The 18,365-nt window shown below is 43.0% G+C and overlaps 1 protein-coding gene and 2 long non-coding RNA genes across 3 annotated transcripts; 1 reads left to right on the top strand and 2 right to left on the bottom strand.

Moving 5' to 3' along the window:
- The first annotated feature begins 368 nt into the window (after positions 1-368).
- LOC307012967 lies at positions 369-5,626 on the top strand. The gene is made up of 3 exons (XR_013800796.1): positions 369-517; positions 745-818; positions 1,294-5,626. It is a non-coding gene; the product is annotated as an uncharacterized lncRNA (long non-coding RNA).
- On the bottom strand, positions 1,631-4,078 carry LOC307012956 (E3 SUMO-protein ligase ZBED1-like; the record flags this gene model as incomplete). The annotated part of the gene is made up of 2 exons (XM_079640165.1): positions 1,631-2,649; positions 2,843-4,078. 2 exons carry the CDS (start codon positions 4,076-4,078, stop codon positions 2,527-2,529), a joined length of 1,359 nt encoding a protein of 452 aa, XP_079496291.1. The 3' UTR covers positions 1,631-2,526.
- Positions 5,627-9,399: 3,773 nt separating the features above from the next.
- On the bottom strand, positions 9,400-15,741 carry LOC307030651. Its single transcript, XR_013805733.1, has 3 exons — positions 15,680-15,741; positions 15,214-15,305; positions 9,400-9,573 (listed from the first exon to the last, which is right to left on the bottom strand). It is a non-coding gene; the product is annotated as an uncharacterized lncRNA (long non-coding RNA).
- Positions 15,742-18,365: the final 2,624 nt, after the last annotated feature.

Raw genomic sequence — 18,365 nt, forward strand, 5'->3', positions numbered from 1 at the left:
AGAGTATTGAGAAACCTCTATGACTCTATCGCGTAGAGCTACGTCGATCCTTGCGTAATGCGAAAGTGGGCGTGGTTAAATATAAACTGGGTTGGAAAAACCATAGACATATAAACACTAGATGACTCACCATGGATGTATAATAAGAACTGGATACAGCGTGGGAGGCGGGGCCTCATTCATTCCTATGAGAGTTGCTCATTAGCGCATGATGATAAAATGGCCCAACTTTCGAGAGAGCGAAACGTCACAGATTACCCGGCATGCCTGAGAAGTACCCGTATGTGCGCTCATAGCGCATGCGCAACTTTAACCGAAGATGCTCGTTCACATCAAGCACGTCAATTTGCGTACACCTAACAGCACCGCACGGTCATGACAGCATAGGCCATGGCACTGGATTGTTATATGATGGAGTTTGATATTAGCGAGGCGGCCACGGCAGTTAGCAGCTAGCGGCTAGCTAGTAATTAGCTCTTAGTAGCTCTGTACGTGTTTTCTTTTCCTTATGACTGTTGTAAGTAAACATATTTATTCTATATTTCCTTCTATATGTGGATTTGAATGTATGTCACAGTCCTCTGTTTATTTATTGTTAAGAAATGCAACCCATGGTTTTCAACAGTGGAACGATTTATGTGAATGTCAACAGCAACATCCCAAGCTTCTTTCTAGCCAATATTCATTATGTTGTATCTGTACCTTCAACTGTAACTGACCAATTTGGTGTATTTTATTTGGAAGTCTGTATTCAACATACTACTTGGAGTACGCTTAACAAGTCTGTACTGAACATGGACACGCAAAACTCTCAACAGGTCAGTTTTTTTTTTCATATCCCAATCTTGCTGAAATATTGCCCCACTGGAGATGTATAGTTATAGTAGTTTTGTAGTTAAGGGTTTAGTTATTGTACATTTCAATTGTGTTATTTATGTTAAATGTGTGATGTATTCAATGCATTCAAAGTGTTCAATGTGTTAAATGTATTCAATGTATTCAATGTATTAAAATAACTAGCCAAACATTGTATTTGTTAAATGTTTATTGTTCATTGTATATGTAAGTTATTTATATGTATGTAAGTGTTGTCTCGTGTGTATGTACTGTTTGTGATCGTTGTTGTGCCCTCACTCGTGGCCTGCACCTTGACGTGGTGAGTGGGCTTTAAACTAAGACAGGCCATTTATGTTTGAAATATCATGCTAACAAACCTGCAATTACAGAATTGAATGATAGTGGTTTAATATGTTCATGTCTTGCTGACATTATTTGTTATCCTTTTCCACATAGCCTCTCAGATGGATTCCTGTTTCATCTGTTGGTTTGCCACTGTCCAGTGTCTGCCAGCTTGCTCCCTCTCAGAAAAGTGCCACCTTCTGTCAACAGGAAGAACTGTTGTCACTATATGAAGCTCAGCGCTAGTTATTTCAGGAAGACTGGGTATGTATTAGGGATGCAAATTATCGATTAATTCATTAATCATTAGTTGATTGACCTTATCGATCGATTAACGATTAACTGATATAAACGGCTTTTTTCCTGAGAATGTAAATTTCTCACTGTATCGATAGTGTCTTTAACATAAAAAGCTAAATATTGCTTATTTACTGAATAAAAATGCATGCTATATTGCACAATTGATGTTTTATTGTACCAGTTAGGATAATGTGCAGATAATGGCATTTATGTAGTTTAACAAAATAAATTAAGCACAGAAAATTCAAATACATAAAAAAATAATTGTGCACTGGCTCACCTGTCGCATGTGAAACATTAAGCAAAATAAAATTAATTTTAAATAGAAATCTAAACAATATGGGTAGGCCTAGCCTACACAATATTAAGCCTACACATTATAATCTGGTTAACTACATATGTAAAACTTGAAACATTAGCAGCAGCATTTATAATCCCCTTTGGTCTGAGAAAGGTAACAGTAAGATAACTAGCCCTGGAAACTTCAAATATATTCTGAACACAACTTAAATCATCCCTGAGGAAGGTGACAGTAACATTAGAGGGCGACCCTTAGAACAGTCAAATGAAGATATAGGCTACCTCTCCTGAAACAAAAACATTCCTGTCTCAATGTGTTTTGAATAGGCTCCTGACCTAGACCCCTCTATTTTTGTTCAAGAAAATAAGCATATTAACGTGGTCAGGAGTAAGTCGTGTGCGCAGCCTGTTTACAGTCAGGCCAGCTGCTGAGAATACACGTTCTGATGGGACAGACGTGCCCGGTATGCACAGTTATCGTCGTGCCACATTTGCCAGCCTCGGAAATCTTCCTTCATTGACTTTCCACCATTCTGTGGGACTGGAATCAAGGAGTGGTGAGGCATCCTTCAGAAACATGTCCACTTCCTCTTTAATGTCATCGTTGCTGCTGGTGGTATAGTTTTCACCCAGTAGAAGAGTCATAGCAGAAGTGTGTCTCTGAAGTGTAGCTCCCTGGACTGGCACATCATCTCCAGTGGTGGCTTCATTTGTTGATGTGGAGTCCACATGTTCTTCCATAGCCAGTTAAAGCAGTTTGGTATTAGCTGAGATCCTGCTTGCTGGGCTTAGAAATCCCAGGTGCTTATGCCGTGGGTCCAGCATCGTTGCTATCATTGGTGTTGTTGATGTGAGGTCTTCAGACTCAACCTGTTAAAATTAAATAAAGGAGAAAGCTAGCATTAGAGTTTTATTTAATAAGGTTTGACATGACAAGGGTACAACTGCATAAAAACGCAGTTTACACTGTGACAATGTGTTGGTGATAAGTGATTCACCCCATAATCTGTTATATAGCTCAAATGTGATCGAAGAGTTTAATTAATTAATGGCCATAGCTTACCTTCATCCGTTCCCCCAACGAAGTGCGCACTTTAGATTTGAATTCCGCCACTCTGTTGCTGTCTCCATTTGCCATCTTGAGATGCGTGTTAATCAGACTAAATGTGATGGGGTACGTGTTGGATATGGATACCTCCGTCTCTGCTGACATTACAGTAGTTGCACATTGGAGAGCCTCTAGTGCTGGCGCTATGTCCTCCATAAGCTGCCAGAAGTCGTCTCTCAATTCCAGCGTCCTCGCATCTGAAAGCTTGGTCTCTGAGCGGTCTGTTAGCACAGCACACACGGCCCATCGCTGTTCTACGAGTCTGCCAAACATCGCATGTACAGAGTTCCACCTGGTCTTACAGGACTGAATGAGCCGATGAGCTGGTAGCTGCATTTGTCTTTGTTTTGCTTCTAGCGCTTTCGTTGCTGGTGTGCTGTGATTGAAGTGCTTGACCAGCCTGCCAGCAGCTCCAATTACTCGGTTGACACCAGCAGCAGCGAATCCGTCATTGACGGCCAGATTTAAAGTATGAGCAAAGCAACACACTGATTTCCAACTGACTCGTGCGGGGTTGTTTGCTGAAACAATGTTCCGAGCGTTGTCGTGCACACAGGCTACTACACGGCCGGTGAGTCCCCATGACTCCACAGCCTGGTTCAGTTTGGCAGCTAAATTATCAGCTGTATGTCTCTCGGATAAGCTCTCCGTAAGAAGGACTGCCGACTTTACCTGCCAGTCGTTTTCAATATAGTGGCAAGTAATCGTGATGTAGCTTTCTGTAGTCAGTGCTGTCCAACAATCCGTCGTCAGAGCCACATTAGCCGCGGACAAACATGCTTTTAGCTTAGCCTTCTTAATTTCGTAGCGTGCTTCCAAGTTGGAAGTCACGGTCGCTCGCGAAGGGATGTTATATCCTGGCTCCATGAATTGTATCAGCTCCCGAAATCCCTCGGCCTCGGTGGTGCTAATTGGCATTATATCTCTTTCAATCATCCCGCAAATTCTCTGAGTAATGCCGTCTGCTTTTCTTTGGTCGCATACTCGCCTTCCCAGCACAGCAGCAATTGTAGGTTGTGAAGGCGACGGAATGGCTAACGTTACATGCAAGTTGTTCAGGTGGTATCTTAACGAACTTGTAGAGCTGTTGTATTTAAATGTAGCACCGCAAAGTTTGCATTGTGCGTCTTTTTCATCGTTAATTAATCTAAAATGCTCCCACACTCCACTCCGTTTTGACCGCCTCATCATTGTTTGTTTTAGTTTTTTTGCCGCCTCAAGTTTGTGACAGGTCTAGCTCTAGCGGCTCGCGAGAATCTCGGGTCACGTTCAAGTACGTCCTGTGGGAAACGGTCTTAGATTACAATGTTCAATTAGTCACAATTAATTTAATTTAATCGAGTAAATTCTTTTCGACAATTAATCGATAGTCGATTAACCGTTAACATCCCTAGTATGTATACATTCACTCCGCAGCTGCTTATAATCGGCTCATCACGGGCGCTGTCTTTCACCTATTACATTCACCTCAGTCTCCAGCAGCCAATTACCGTGCTGCAGCCAAACTTTAAAATGGTTCTCCTCTCTCCTGCAGTCAGCTGTGATTGCAGGTGTTCATGCTGCCGCCAGCCTCCTCTCCACCCACCTCCGTTCATCATATCCAGAGCCAGGAGAGCTAATCCAAAAATCAGGCATATCTTGCCTCAAAACGATGCAGAGAAACTAGTCCATGCATTTGTTACTTCAAGGCTGGATTATTGTAACTCCTTATTATCAGGGTGTACCAAGAAGTCAGTCAAGTCGCTTCAGCTGATTCAAAATGCTGCAGCTCGTGTACTAACCAGAGTTAGGAAAAGGGACCACATTACTCCTGTTCTGGCTGCCTTACACTGGCTCCCTATAGAACACAGGATAGAATTTAAAATTCTTCTTCTCGCCTACAAAGCCCTTAATGGGCAGGCGCCATCTTACCTTAAAGAACTCATTATACCCTATTGTCCTACTAGGGCATTGCGTTCCAAGAATGCAGGGTTGTTGGTTGTTCCTAGAGTCTCTAAAAGTACAATGGAAGCCAGAGCCTTTTCTTATCAAGCTCCACTTTTGTGGAATCAGCTTCCAGTTTGTGTTCGGACGGCAGACACCCTATCCGTTTTTAAGAGTGCGCTTAAGACTTTCCTTTTTGATAAAGCTTATAGTTAGGGCTGATTAGATTCAGCCCCTAGTTTTGCTGATATAGGCTTAGTTTGTCGGGGGACATCTTACTTCTTCCTTCTCTCTGTCTATACCTGTGTACTCTCATGTTCCGATTAACCCAGCTTCCCCAAATTTCTTTCTTTTTGGTGTCTATATACGCCGGGATCCGGAGTCATGGATGATCCTGCGGTCCTGTGTCATGGATTGCGAGTCCTGGATCTTGAGTCGTGGCTGCGGTCCTGGATCATAAGTCCTGGATGGATATCCTCGTGGATTCATCTTCTTATTATACACACATGCATTTCAAAACATTTGGACTACCTATGTTGCAAATGTATTATCTTTTCAATTTACACACGGCATCTATTGCACGTCTGTCCGTCCTGGGAGAGGGATCCCTCCTCTGTTGCTCTCCCTGAGGTTTCTCCCATTTTTCCCTTTAAACTGTGGGGTTTTCTCTGGAAGTTTTTCCTTGTACGATGTGAGGGTCTAAGGACAGAGGGTGTCGTATTGTCATACTGATATTCTGTACAAACTGTGAAGTCCACTGAGACAAATGTAACATTTGTGATATTGGGCTATATAAATAAACATTGATTGATTGATTGATTGAATCCAAAGACCTCATCAGACCTCCTCTTCATTCCATCTCCTCATCAAATCCAGATATTCAGCATCATCATCACCAGCGTCTAGACCCCGGGGGGTTCCCTATATGCTCACGGCTTTTCCCCCTTTAGATATAAGATTACAGGATCAGGGTCTAATCGCCAAAGACTTAACATTTATCATATGACATGTGTCAATAAATGTTCTTTAAACAAAATGAAGTCTCTCCTGATTGAACTGTCTGGACCCCATCCTCAACTTTTTTTCAAACCATGAAATGCCTTCAGAGGGCTTTCCTGTTGATCATGTTTGGTGGATTTTTTTATATAATAATTGCAATCAATATTATATATATTACCTTTGAATCTATATGAATTGTATTTACATTTGTTGTCACTATTTGTTCCACCTATGCCAGCCATCAGAGGTATACATGTGTTAACTGTGTTAATCACTTTTAGGTTTCATTTCTTATTTTTGTGAATTTCTATATAAAATGCTGATTTCTACCTGAAATGCTTATGTATTTTTAATTACATTTTTGTAGAGCTTCGACTTTTTTCAGCTGAATACATATTATAACTCTACATGGTTTTGTTCAGCATTGCCAGCTTCACTGTTGAGCTTTATGTTGTGCCCAGCATTCTCCTGTGCTCTGAAATCAAAATGTGGATAAGCATAAAACAACACTAAAATAAACACTACAATACAACTTGTTATTTGACACACAAGGTTGTTCATTTGTGTGTATATACAACACAAGCTATATACAGTATATATATATACAAGTATAATTAATACAACATCTAATTTGATTAGAGCTTTGACACATATATATTTATATATCTATAAGTATGACGACTTCCTCGGGCGATATCATATGGTATAGCTAATTAATCTGGGTCAAAACGTGTTGTGCCCACATGCAAAGGTTGTAAACTCTTGCTTATCCCTGCGTGGTATTATAGTAATAGCAAACAGCAACGTTCAACTCCTTTAATGGTATGTTGCAAGTGCAATAAGAAGCTACAGGGACGTTAATCTACGTCGGTAATATTAACTTTATTTAATAAAAGATTTACATCATACAGCCCATGTAGTATAATATTTTACAAATGATGAATTACAGCAAACATGTGCAATATATCCATTATTACAGCTCCGTGGGCTGGCAGTAAGGCGATATGGGTCCGTTCTTATTGTGCATCCATGGGTAAAGGTAAAACTAACTTAGTACTGAACACGTCACATCACATGAACGTGCCGGGCGGTGCGGTCCCGTGGGTTAGATGCGCGTTCATAATGCAGAGGGAAATAACTCTCAGAATAACGTTATTAGCACATTTTTACAACTTGAGGAACGAATGTTTTTAATAAGGGCTATACAAGTGTTCATACTGGGTAGTTTATTTAGTTTAAAAAAAAATATCCAACGATTTACAGACCATACTTTCCCCATGTAAGTCAATGGGGAAAAGTGTTTCCGTGCCTGGCAACCAAACGGAAGTGTAGTACCGCCATTTGGCCAGCACGAATATTTTCATCAGAGTCCGGCGCACTTCCTGGGGGCTTGTGACTCCCCCGCGCTGCTGGCCAATGGAGACTGACGTTGCCACCATAGATGCCACATGGCCGCAATCTTGCTACAGGCAGTGTTCTCATTCATAACATTATGGTTTACTATTTAAATAACCATAGCTTGCTCAATTTTCAACCAATTTTCAAACGGTTTGGTTTTTTATAAACATCAAAGATGTAGTTATGATACTGTATTCTTATAATCGTGGACTTTCTGATGAAAATAACATTAAGCAGATAAAGCAATAGCTATACACACACACACACACACAAGGTATTTATATTAAATTTTTGGCGGTGTATATATTTCCATTTATTTTATTATATTGTTAAATTTTAAAATAAATTATAAAATGTAAATATATTTATATATAAAAATCGGTCTCATGTTACCACTCTGTAAACCAAGATTTGTTAATTTAGCAATGCCTTAGCTTGAAAAACAGGGACACAACTAATGACAATAGCATATGGTGGTATATTATTTAGATATTCACACCTTTATCAGAAGAACCAAACCAACATAAAATGAGCTCACAGACAGGCCAGTTCTGTCTCATTTATCACAATTATTTTTGACATCAGATCTTCATAACGTCCTAGTTTTGTATTTAGTTTCTAGAGTTGTAAACAAATCCAGAACCTTTGAAATACGTTACCACTTCACAGCACGGTGCGCTGAGTTCTTGTAGTCGAAAAAAGCCCAAGAATAATATAAACTGCACCCTGTGTCCTTTTGTGTCCTTCTGTAGTCCATTTACTGTTGTTTGTCTTGTCTTACCCCGGCTGATATCTCACTAAATCCACTGTTTTAATTGTTCCCTATATTGCCCCTATGCCATGTAAGGTGTCCTTGGGTGTTATGAAAGTGTTTGCACATGTGTATTCAAGTGTATGAGTGACATAGCGCAAGTGAGATGGCCAGTGGTTCTCAAACTTTTTACACAGAGTACCACCTCAAATTATATTGGGCTCTCCTAGTAACACCATCGTAGAACTTCTTGGGTACCACCGAGATAAAGGATTTAATATGACAAGCCATATGATGCTCTCATTTGTTAGTGACATTCCACATGCAAATAAGATAAGATGGTACTTTATTGATCCCAATTTGGGAAAACATGTTTAGTTACAGCAGCATAAGGGACAAGGCCTTTTACAATACATTAGAAATAAGCAAGAAAAAGAAAGAAAATAAATAAAGAGGAAAATATATATGTTGGATTTGGCAGGATATTATATATATATATATATATATATATATATAATATACATATACATAAATATAAGGCATATGGAATATTAATGTTAAATATTGAACAGATTATATATGTGTAAAATGTACAACGTGGTTATATTCAAGAGAAACTATGGAGCAGAGAGTTATCTTCCAGCCAGAGGTGATTTGTTATACAGAGTTATGGCACTGCGGAGCTGCAGCAGTCTGTTGGAGAAGGAGCTCCGTTGACTGTCCAGCTGCAGGTGGAGAGGACGGGTGGGGTTATCCATGATGGACAACAGCCTGTTCAGTGTCCTCCTCTCCACCACAGCTTCAAAGGGGTCCAGCTTGATGCCGATGACAGACCCAGCTTTCCTGATCAGTTTATTGATCCTGCTGGTGTCACCGGCTCTGATGCTGCCCCCCCAGCAGACCGCCGCAAAGAAGAGTGCACTGGCCACAACAGACTAGAAGATCTCCAGCATCTTGCTGCACACGTGGAAGGATCTCAGCTTCCTCAGAAAATAGAGTCTGCTCATCCCCTTCTTGTGCACAGCGTCAGTGTTGATCCTCCAGCTCAGCCCATTGTCTAAGTGCACTCCCAGGTATTTCTAGTCCTCCACAACAGCCACATCCTCTCCAATAATGCACAGGGGTAGAGGAGACGTCCTCACCCTCCTGAAATCAATGACCATCTCTCTGGTCTTGACCACATTCAGAATACTCACAACATTAGGATGAGGTTCATCTTCCGCTCTTCTAGAAGTGGTTGTGCTTCTTGTTGCTTCCGGCTAAAATAAACATAATTAAAGACATTTTGAGTGTTTGCTATAATACACAACACATTATTTTTCCTAAACTTGCAGAAAGAAAAACTAAAGTGAGACATTTAATCACATATTTACATATCAATGTTATACACCTTGAAGTCTTGTTGGCCAATGATACACATACCCTTTGAAGATGAGCTGGGAAATTGAATACTGTTGGCACAACACCATCTTTAAGCTGGACAGTCTGCCCCATCCTGTAAAAGTCCTCACTCCTGAAGTGATCACTGCAGAGCAGTCTCCTGCCACAGGAAACAAAACCGTCCCTTCTTAGGGCAACTTCCCACTGCCTCCTCCTCTCTCCGGTTTTGGGAAACCTTAAAAACATGAGAAAGGTAGCCAGATATATAAATTATTGTCAACATTGTCCTCCCTTCTTTCCTTTAGCATTAAGGGTAAGGACAAAATACACACCGAAATTATCATATTTTTGGGGTAATTGTATGTGTACTGTCTATCTCCCGACAGTATGGGTGGAATCAAGATGGACGGAAACAACTCCTAGGTTTGATAATTTAATCAAATCCAAATAGGTTGTTAACCTTAGAAGAAAAAAGGACAACAACAATACAACAATTAGGATCACACATATCCCATACAACTTAAATCAAATTCAATATAATAATCACACTTACTAGTGGCCTCTCCTGATTCCTCAATCTCAATGACGTTCATTTATGTATCCCCTCTACACATCAATAAACCCTGCGAAGCTCCACCCAGATTTACAGTATCACACACATAAACTGAACCCCATTAATTGAACCCTCATACACCCAGCACAAACATGAGTTTACAGCACACCTCCCACTTGGCACCCTGGTCGGATGACCCAAGGAGGCCACCAACCTAAATAACCTTGCTCTGGTGGTGGTGTCTGAGGAGGTTCTTCTCCTTAGTTCTCTACTTCGGAATCTTCCACGACCCCGAAGCCAGGTCCCCCCGCAGAGGCACAGGTTTGCCTTTTCTTTTGTCCAGGACTCTTGCCTCCCACTTTGCTTGACCCGTCGCTCGGCCTCTTCTAGTCAGCCATTTCTCTGCAGCTCGCCGGACCCATGCGACCACTCCACATAGCCTAGCCAGACTGCTGAACCTCTCTGGTTTTACCAGGTTCACAACAGCAATGCTTCGAAACTTTCCTTCCGGTCTTCTCTCTGTCAAGACTGAAGCTTCTTCCCTTTCGGAGGTTTCTGGGGATCCACCAACCTTAACTAGGGACTCCTCAGCCTCTGCGTCCTTTCCACTGGTGTCGTCAGGGATAGGGGTTTTGGTTGACTGGGCTCTGGTGAGTATTGCCGAGAATGCTTTTCTTTGAAGCTTGCCCACACTCTCTCTGGCACCAGTTGCCACCTCAGCGGCCGACTTCATGGGCCATTCTTCTAGTGGCCTCACCAGGAACTCTGGTCCCCTCTGCCACTCTGAGCCCTCTCCCAGGTCTTCAGGAGTTGCTCCTTTTGTTACGATGTCGGCGATGTTAAGTGGCCCTGGGATCCACCACCAGTCTGCTACTGCTCCAGCTTGGACCTGCTCTGCAGTCCTCTGCCTCCCACTTTGGCCTGACCTGACCCATGGTTTGAGGGAGAAGCCTCCGGCGCTCAGGATCTCTTCTACCCCCTCTGTGATTTCCTCCAGTCTCTTTTGGTCATTGTGGGATGTTAAGATATCGTCCACATAACTGTCCTCCTCCAGGACCCTGCGTTCTTCCACCATATGCGCGAACCTGGGCAGCCGAGCAGTCTCCCTCATTGCCAAGTTCTGTGCGATGCACCCAGCGGGTCGGTCGCCAATATTTACCCTGGTGATGGCGTACTCACCGATGTCCTCTTCTGGGGTGTCTCTCCAGAGGAACCTGTGCAGGTGGACTTCGCGCTCTTTTAGCCAGACTGAGTTGTACATCTTTCGGATGTCTCCTAGGACTGCATGCTCTCCCGCCCTGAATCGGAGTAAGACCGATCTGATGGGGTTCAGCACATCCGGCCCCTTAAGCAGAAGGTCGTTCATGCTGACCCTCCTGAACTGTTGACTGCTGTTCCAGACCAGTCTCACTGGTGTCGTCACTGAGTGGGGGTTCGGCGCGACCATGTGGCTCACGTACCACACTGGTCCTCTCCAGCCGTCTATCATCTCCGTGGTGAGTTTTACTGCCGCGCCTCTCTCCACCATCTCGTGAATCTGACCTTTGTAGGCGGACTGCCACTCAGTTTCCTTCCTGAGCTGCTTCTCTGTTTTCAGGAAGGTGGCCTCCACTCCTCTTCTGTTGTTTGGAAGTGAGGCTGGGTCCTCGGTCCATGGGTAAGATGCGTCCCAGTGCGGAGTCAGGCAGTGTTCATCTTTGGCCATGTAGGACAGCCCCTCTTTAATCACTTCCAGCTCCCTTTCTTCTGCCAGGGTCATTTCCTTTCCTCCTGGCTGGCATGTCCCGCAGCGACACCCACCACACCTGGGTTCACAGGCCGCACCGATGCTGTCCCACTTCCACCGCTCGAGAACTTCTCTCCTTGTTGCAGTTGTATTCCTGGTCTCCGCCTTTACTTCCTGAGTCAGGCTCTTGGTCTCCTCTTCCCTCAGAATCTCAGGACTCTCAACTACTTCTCTGTACCCCACTGCAGCTGTCCTCATCGAGCGAGCGAAGTGCGTCTCAGACTGGTGCATTGCCACTTTTACATCCTCGAACAGACTGGGATGTGCTCCGCCCACGGTTTTACCCAGTGGGCCCTCCCATAAGACGAGGTCTCCAACTATCCTCAGTCTTTGTGGAGCGAGTCTCCCCTCTCTGTGACTGATGAGAAGCTCGACATGGTCTGGTCTCTTCAGTTCCTCCGTTGCAACCTCCGGAAAGAACCTCTTTAGCTGTTCAGGTCTGACGCTCCGATGCACTTTAGCGATCTCCTCCAGGCCATAACAAACCAGCTTGTGAGCCCTCACAGTACCTTTGGGGGTCTTGACTCTTACTCGCAGGAGGTACCTCTTCGTCTTGACTGTCACGGTCATTCCTCCAACTCCATGCACAATCAGAGTGACTTCTTCTCTGCTCAGACCGAGCCTGTCAGCCGCTGCATGAGTGATGTAGTTGGTGTCTGATGCGAGGTCAATCAGAGCTCCGATCTTTTGCCCCGCGTTGGCAGTGACTTCCAACAGCATCATGATGACAGGGTGCTCGGTCAGTCTATTTTCTTCCAGAAGTCCACCTTCATCCTTCCTAGCGCTCCTTGTCACTGAAGTCTTGTTGCTGTTACTGAAAGCTTTCATGATCTCCGCCGCCGCCTCTGGGGAACATTTGGACAAGGCTAGCTTTTGATCTTCTGTTAGCTCCCTTACCCTCTCACTGCCTTTTCCAAGTTTCCCCTTTGGTAGCTGTTCCCATTTTGGACAGAGGAGGTAGTGGTGGTCCGAGGAGGTCCCCTCTTGGCAGTCTTCCCTGTTGCAGAGGAACCTGTCTGTGCACTCTTCTACCACGTCGTGACATCCAAGACAAACGCGGCATGCTCCTACCTTCTTCACAGCAGTCTTTCTCTCAGCCAAGCCAAACCCCTTGAACTTCTTGCAGAAGAATAATTTGTTATTGTGTTTCTCCTCTCCACACACGACGCACTCCCCTTCTGGAGTGTCCCTTCTGGTGGCTTTTGTGTAGGCATACTTCCTCTCGAACCTGTTTTGCGGCTTTTCCATTTTTTCAGATGTCTCTGTTATTTTCAGTTGTTCCAAGCTCTCTAGAATTTCTTCTTGCTCCTTCAGGAACTTCAGAAGCGCATTGAAATGGTTGACTGGGGTGACACCGTTTTCGGGCTTAGCCTTGAAGATGACCCACTCTCGCTTCACCTGGTCGGGCAGCTTGCTTTCTATAGACCTAATCATCAGCGGGTGGTTGATGGCTCCAGGGTTCCCGAGGTCTGTGAGGTCTGCCAAAGCCTTTTCCACAGCTTGGATGAGGTCTATCACCTTCCTCGGCTGGTCTCCTTTCACAGCTGGTATCTTCTCCAGTTCTGCGACGATCTGCAGTGCAATCGTGGACCTGCGTGCCAACTCTGCTGCACCGCGTGCTTTGTTAAACTCAGCTTCCTTTTGACGCTTGAGTGCATTTTTCCTTGTCTCCAGCTTGCGCACTATCTCTTCCACATCTGTTTTAGCAGTCTCAGGAGCCCATTCCCTCCAGGTGCTGTGCACTTCTTTTAATTCCTTAATGAGTATTTCTAAATTATTTAGCTGCTTTTCGTAACTCTCATAGCTTACTAGGTCAATTTGTGTCGCTTCTGCCTCCTCATAGACCTTGTCAGCTTCCCCGACAGCAAACATCACTTTCCTTTCTCCATGCCTAAACCAAAGGTTTGCTTTAATCACTTCACTGATCTCTTCAAGCCTTTGGCTGGTTTCTCCATCCGTCTTTTCCACGTCTGCCCTCAGCTCTTCTGATACTTGGTCCTCGTCGCTATCAGCGTTCAGAATTAATTTCATCAGGTATTCACTGTTGGCCTCTGTGACTTTGGTGGCGGCCTTGTGGACTTCACCATATTCTTTCATCAACTCCCCCTCTGACATAGTGTTCACCATCTTTGTTACTGAGTTCACCTTACGACCTAGAGCCACCTTCGCCCTCGTCCGCAGGTCTTTCAGATGCTTCACTGTTTCCTCCCCCTTAATCATCTCACTGAATTTAAGGCTGAGTTTAGCTCAATCTGTCTTATCCTGGCTAGCTAGCTGGATACCTAGCTGGTTGGCTTCGTTTTCTAGCCAATAGCTTGGTGTCTTTGACTTGGATAGCTAGCTTGGTTTTGTATGCTAGCACCCTTCAGTGTGCTAGCTAGCTAGTTATTGTCTTCTTGCTGGTTAGCTTTGTTTCCTGGCAACCTTCAGTCTGCTGTCTAGCTACTGCTTCGTCTTTGCTATGCTACCGCTAGCTTCTTTGGCTAGATAGCGCCGAAAATAGCCTTGTCACTCACGTGTTCCGACCACGTTAGCTCCGCTAGCTTTGCTAGCCTCGGGCCTTCCCTTTCCCCCGACCGTTGCGACCACGGGGTTTCCTTGTCGTCCGGTCGTCAGCTCTACTTGCGGACCGGCGTCCCTCGGTGCTTCGCGAGCTCCGCTAGCTTCGTTAGCTCCGCTAGCTTCGACGGTCCTTGCTAGCTTTGCTAGCCTCGGGCGTTCACTTCCCGCCGACCGTTGCTGTAGTCTATCTTCCTAGCTGTCTCTCGCCATCGGTTGAAACCTTTATTCCTCCCGATGCTGTTAGTTAACAACTGTACTGTCTATCTCCCGACAGTATGGGTGGAATCAAGATGGACGGAAACAACTCCTAGGTTTGATAATTTAATCAAATCCAAATAGGTTGTTAACCTTAGAAGAAAAAAGGACAACAACAATACAACAATTAGGATCACACATATCCCATACAACTTAAATCAAATTCAATATAATAATCACACTTACTAGTGGCCTCTCCTGATTCCTCAATCTCAATGACGTTCATTTATGTATCCCCTCTACACATCAATAAACCCTGCGAAGCTCCACCCAGATTTACAGTATCACACACATAAACTGAACCCCATTAATTGAACCCTCATACACCCAGCACAAACATGAGTTTACAGCACAGTATGTATGTATGTATGTATGTATGTATGTATGTATGTATGTATGTATGTATGTATGTATGTATGTATGTATGTATGTATGTATGTATGTATGTATGTATGTATATATGTAAGTATGTAATGTATACTTTAAGAATAAGACAACCACACTAAGAGTTATAAAAAAGGTGTCCAAAAGAAGCATTAAATAATTGTGTAAAGAAATGGTAGCAACATATTCTAATGAGGCTGGGTCAACATCAATCTTGCAATACTATTATCTCACATAGCCCCACTGATCCTGTGTAGCAAGACTTGTAGTGTACATACATCCACTAAGTAATTAACGATTATCCTAATTATAGTCATAATATTGTCATATCTTACACGTGAAAGGTGATTCCACGGGTTCTTGTTTGCAGACTGCGGTGATTAGAGCATCCGTAGGCTGCACAAAAGTCAGGCATAGTCAGGTACTTCTGTAGACACAAAGCCAGCAATTTCCTGTATCATAATGTATCTAAAATGTAAGATATTTTTAACAAGCCAAACCACTTGGAAGAAATCAAGTGTAACTTAAGTTATGTTGAAAAGAAAGAGCAGTTATGCCTCTCCCACTGGTGTAAAGTTGCTGGGTCAACTTTGTAATACTAGGTCTCACTCACAGCCTTAGCTGTGGCATTAGCCAGCTAATAAATACAACCACGGCACATACACAAAGAAAACCTGCAATTTCAAGATGTCCAAGCATCCTGTATCATAGCCATGCTAATAATGTTTATAATAAACCAAACCGTTTGTAAATCAGTCAAGGTTTCAGCGATTTAAGAGTATTTTTGTGCAGATCACTCACCTTACAACAGCTACCATAGCGTGTACCAGAGTAGCTGTTAACTGTAGCAAGATGGCGGCCGGTGAGCTACGCTGGAAAATCTCCCATGAGCCATCTAGTGTTTATTTATTTTTATTTATTTGTTTTAATTATTTTTTTAAGGCACAAAAACATTTAAGAGGCATTAAGCTTACTTAAAATAATAACCATTTGGAAATGTCATTGCAAATCTTTATAGACATGTTACAAGATTGTATTTTCCTAAGGGACAGAAAAAAGGACTTGAACTCATTTATGAAACAGGGAAAGAAGGGCTTGCCTCCTCTCCATTTACTACAATGTAAATGGTATTTACCCAAAATAATAATTATATTTACCAAATCAGATATGGGAGAGTCCAAATTATCAATATAATATAAAATGTGATATATTTTGAAGGCCGGAATTTTTGTTAATTTAAGTAACAACCAATCTCTCACATTCGACCAAAACAATTCAGAAAAATCTAGTGTTTATATATATCTATGGGGAAAACGATTGACGCTGCCCGGCTGCCAGAGCAGAAGAACCCCTATGTGCGCTCACAGAGCATGCGCCCCTTAAGCCCCGCCCCCCGAGCTCCCACTCTTGGCTCACTAGAATGAATGGAGAGAGAAAATAAATCTAGATTCGGCTTTTAGTGCATTTTACAACTTTAAGGACTTAATGATTCTAATAAGGGCTATAAAATAGTTAATACTGGGTAAAAAAATTATCCACCGATTTACAGACGTCTCTTTCCCCATGTTAGTCAATGGGAAAAAGTTGTTTTGGGCCGGGTGACGTCACGTACTGATACGGGAGTTGCAGTACCGCCGTTTGGACACAACGAATGTTGGGCACAGAGTCCGATGCACTTCCTGGCAATAGTATGAAGCTGCAGCGTAAGAGACTGCAGTCTCAGGACTGCACTCCTATAGATTTGTCTCATAATTATTTGTGTGAATAGAAAAATAATTTGTGTGTAAATATGTGATTTGTAAATGTAAAACACCATCCACAAGTGGATTTAAAAGATTTGCAAACTCACAAATACATTTGCAAATGTAAAACGTATCTGCAAATACGCTAAATATTTTCACAAATAAAAAAAAAATCTGTGAATATCTCTTTAACATTGACAACTTTCGATCAGGCATTTGTGAATCCATTTTGTATTTTTCAACCAAAAATGCGCTTGTGGATCTCAAATCTTTGCTTGTGGATCGTCTTTTTACACACACGGACTGCATCTCACTTCGGTTAAATTAAATCCTTGCGTCCTTCACTTGCGTCGTTTCCCTGCGTTTAGTCCCTCATATGGGCTTGGATATGTCCAGGGCGGAATGGGACTAAAATTCAGCCCTGGAAACTGACCCAGTCCGGCCACATGAAATGTAAAATGTTAGAAATCCGGTGTTTATTATTTAAAGTTTTACGTCCGATTCGTTCCTTTTTTCCTCGCTGTACACAGCTCCAGTTTGGGCATTGGTCTGTCATGAGATTTAATTTGTTGTTGCTGCTGTAGCGGCAGTTTAGTACAACTATTTTTGATGAAATACTCCAAATCTCCACCCCTCCATAATTGCACTTGCTTCAGTTGCTTGCTACTTTCTGAGGGAGGTGATGACAGTCACAGTACGAACTGAAGTTGATGCGATTTGATTGGATTGTGAGGCAAGGGAAGCCAGCCGCCTCTGGATTGGCCTTGGCATGGCCCTGACCAATCACAGGTTGGCAGGGGCATGACGTGAGCCTCATCCGATTGGTCAATCCCTCCATTTTTTTTCACCAAGGGAAGCCAATTTCGGATTGCCTCGGCTGCAGTCGAATAGGCCATTTAGCTTAGGAACCTTCCTCACCGAGTGAAATGACCCGGAAGTCCCTCAGTGGCAGCCATGATAAGTGCTGCTAGAATTCTCTAGATGATAGGAAAGGAGGTTTTAAACTTCCTTTATAACCTCCTTTAGCTTAGGAACCACTGGACCTCCCTCACCGAAAGGAGAGGAGAAAATTCTGCCCCACAATGCCTTGCAGCCACAGCATTTGCCGTCAAACAACAGTTGGCCGTTCACGGAAACAACCGATTATGACCGAGAAATTATATCATGAAAGTTACGGTGCTTATTAAGCATTTTAAAACGTATGTGGTAAGTTGCCAAAGTGCTTTGTTTTGAACGTTCATCAGTATTATAATCACAAAGAGAAATATGAACGTTAGTTTTTACTGAAATGATCAAATAAAGTCAACATTTCACAGTCTTTACTGAGCTGTGTGGGGTTTGTTCAGCTTTTAAAAGATGTTTGAATGGTGATATACACCGTGATAGATGTTAAGGACTTACATTTATAATAAATACATCTGTATTGATTTTAAGATCTTTTCATAGTTCATACAATCTTGGGGATCATTTGTATTAATGTGGACCGGAGGGAGAGTGTGACGAACATAAGTTTCTGTCACGATCTTAGTTTTATGTCACGGTTTTAGTTTGGTCTGTCTTGTCATGTTTTTTTTTTGCAATTCTGTTCTCCCTGCGTCTTGTCTTCCACCCTGTCGTTAGTTTCCCTGGTGTGTCTGATTGTCTGATTGTGTTCACCTGTAGCCCTTGTGTTTCTCCTCCCCTGCCCGGCTGTTTCTCGTCTCGTGATTACCTCCCCCTGTATTTAGTCTTGTCTCTTCCTGTGT

This window comes from Notothenia rossii, assembly GCF_949606895.1.
Source record: "Notothenia rossii genome assembly, chromosome: 1".
In the NCBI taxonomy this organism is placed as follows: Eukaryota; Metazoa; Chordata; class Actinopteri; order Perciformes; family Nototheniidae; genus Notothenia; species Notothenia rossii.